This window comes from Montipora foliosa, chromosome 14 (assembly GCF_036669935.1).
Source record: "Montipora foliosa isolate CH-2021 chromosome 14, ASM3666993v2, whole genome shotgun sequence".
Taxonomy (NCBI): Eukaryota; Metazoa; Cnidaria; class Anthozoa; order Scleractinia; family Acroporidae; genus Montipora; species Montipora foliosa.
In genome coordinates, this window is record NC_090882.1 from 5,276,436 (window position 1) to 5,278,935 (window position 2,500).

The following is a 2,500-nucleotide window of genomic DNA, read 5'->3' on the forward strand; positions in this document are numbered from 1 at the left end:
CCATAGCCATCCACTTTAAAGGGAACACGGGATATTTAGCAAATAAACTCCTTCAGGCGGCTGGTATGTCGGCCGACCATGTCCGCCGCTGAGAAATGAGAAGCGAAGGCTCGAGGGCAAATGTGAAATTTTGAGGACACTCTCAACCAAGAGGACATTAGCAGCCCGTTCGTCAAGCCAGAGGGATTTTATTTATTTTATAACCCTCCCATTAATTTTCATATCGCGCAAAAACCGCTAGACTTTTTTGTACTTTCCTGAACAGCATTTGCAACCAGCTTCTGAATGTCACTATCACTAGACTCTACAAACTAGTTTACCTAAATAGTAGAAATGCTGCCGGGGGGAAGAGAGATGTGTCAATTTTGCTTGCGGTAATTTTACGACAGTTCATGCGGGGAATTCAAGGGAGATTTTAATAGGTCTTCAGGGGGGAGGGCAAAAAACGAAGACCCCCACACTTGACCCCCAATTGGACTCCCTTCTGGACCCCAATCGCGAAAAGAAAGAAAAACAAAAGATGGTTTTCATGGTGACGTCCAGTTCCGTGACATCTTCCGCTTCCAAAATACGGCATTTTGAATTTCCGAATTGTTACCTTGCGTGACACGATGATACAAAGCTACTTGGTTGAAAAAAAAATGTCTATCCCTATGAATCTCAAGAATTTGAGCATTTCAAGTACATTAGGAGATGTGTTCATACACATGTATTTCATCTCATGAGCGAAAAGTACGCGCTTTCATCGCAGAGTGAACTCCAGATTTTATCGTTGATTACTGGCCATCATGTTGATGGACGTCATGGCGTCTCCATACAAAACTCTATAAAGTTGCTTGAGACGCTTCCACAAATAACTAAGAAAGGGTGTACCGCGCAGACCTGAGAATTGGAGAGATTTGTTACCTACAACATTCCAAGTTCATGCCTTTTGCATTGAACGATTTCTAATTTATTTTTTGTTGCGTGACAGTTTAAACTATCTATAGTTTTCAGAGGATACGAAACAGAGCAGGCTCTAATGATCATACTGCGCATCTTAATTTTTCCACTCGCGCATGACCACAATTTCTTGCGCGTTTGACCACAATCCCTTGCGCTTCGAAGAAAAACGAAAAATGTGTTCTTCTGCCGATTAGAGAGCTGCCTCGTTCATTCGCTCGCTTCAGGCTCACTCACTGCGGCAGCAACAAGGGTTTGTTTTCCTTTGAAGTAATATAATAAAGATGAAAAAGTAGAAACTCTCGTGCTGGCTTTTTTCCGCTGGCTTTGTTTCTTTTCGACGGAAATAATAGGAGGACAAATATCGACGTAGACGGGGGTTATTGCGTGATATCCGCCCAGTGATATCACACCACGTCACAACAAGTAGCCAATAAAATCGTGCCAACATTAATGGGTTACAATTGGAAATAAATTTCAGGGAATACGAATGATGTTGGCTTATTTGAGAAAAGAGGAGCACTGATTTCGACCATATCCTAACTTTTGGAGAATTTTCTTTGATCCTATATCAGAATACGGCCATTTCCGGGTATTTCGGACGAAATTAATTTCTCGATCGGGTAAGGGGGCAGTTCTCCACGTATCGGCTGGAAACCGCGAGGCAAGAACTATAAAAATAAGATGAAAACCAAACCTAACATGAAAACCCAAAATATCAGACGAACTGTGGGAAACATTATTTTAGCGAAGAAAGGAAACATGCAACAGCACCAGCACTTCTAGGGGGGGGAGGGGGAAGGGGGGGTGGGGGACAGGGAAGCCTGGCAAAAAAACCTCCGGTTTTCTGAGAACCAAGGAAGCATGTGAATTAAAACTAAGTGCTACATTACCAGCGTGATGCTTTTTCTTCCTCTTTACGGCGCCGCCGATAATCTCTAACATTTCTTCTTCGTTTGTCCCTGCTCTGAGGGCATCTCGTAATGACACTTCAGCATTTCCAAACAAGCAGACCTTCGAAATATGAGGGTCCACATGTAAACAAAGGCTAATGCAAAATTGCCTCACAAAGAGAGCCCAAGCGTAACATTGTTGTGATGTTAAAAACACACATGGAGGCAATGTGTCCTAGTGGTTACTGCACTTGCCTTGAGATCCAAAGATCCCAGGTTCAAGACTCGTTCTGACAACTCGTTGAATTTGATCCTGGTAGTCCCTAGTTCAACTTTTTGGCCGCATTTGTACAAAGCCAACTGGTTTGCCTCCGGCCAGTTGACATTCTCAAAAATTGTTGTTCTTTTCTGTTCCGTTGTTTCACATTCAGCCAATCAGAAGCAAAGACAAAACTCATTGTGATTGGCTCGCTCGCGTTTTTCCCGCGCTTGGCATCGGCTGCATGTATTTGTTTCACATAACGATTGGCTCACTTGATCGTACGCGTTTGTTGTGATTGGCCAACGAAATGAATTAGAATTAATCTTCGTATTGATAAGGAAGCTAAGACTCCGTTCCAGGAATTCGCTTTGAAATCTAACCCGCGAGATTTCGTTGAACCTGT

At 43.0% G+C, this 2,500-nt stretch overlaps 1 protein-coding gene across 1 annotated transcript in view; it reads right to left on the reverse strand.

The window, feature by feature from the left end:
- The window catches only part of LOC137985066 (molybdenum cofactor biosynthesis protein 1-like), a 23,518-nt gene that overhangs the window by 1,620 nt on the left and 19,398 nt on the right, over nucleotides 1-2,500 (reverse strand). Inside the window, exon 10 of the mRNA XM_068832515.1 lies at nucleotides 1,836-1,956. Coding sequence (XP_068688616.1) covers nucleotides 1,836-1,956 — 121 coding nt within the window. The remainder of the gene's footprint in view (nucleotides 1-1,835; nucleotides 1,957-2,500) is intronic.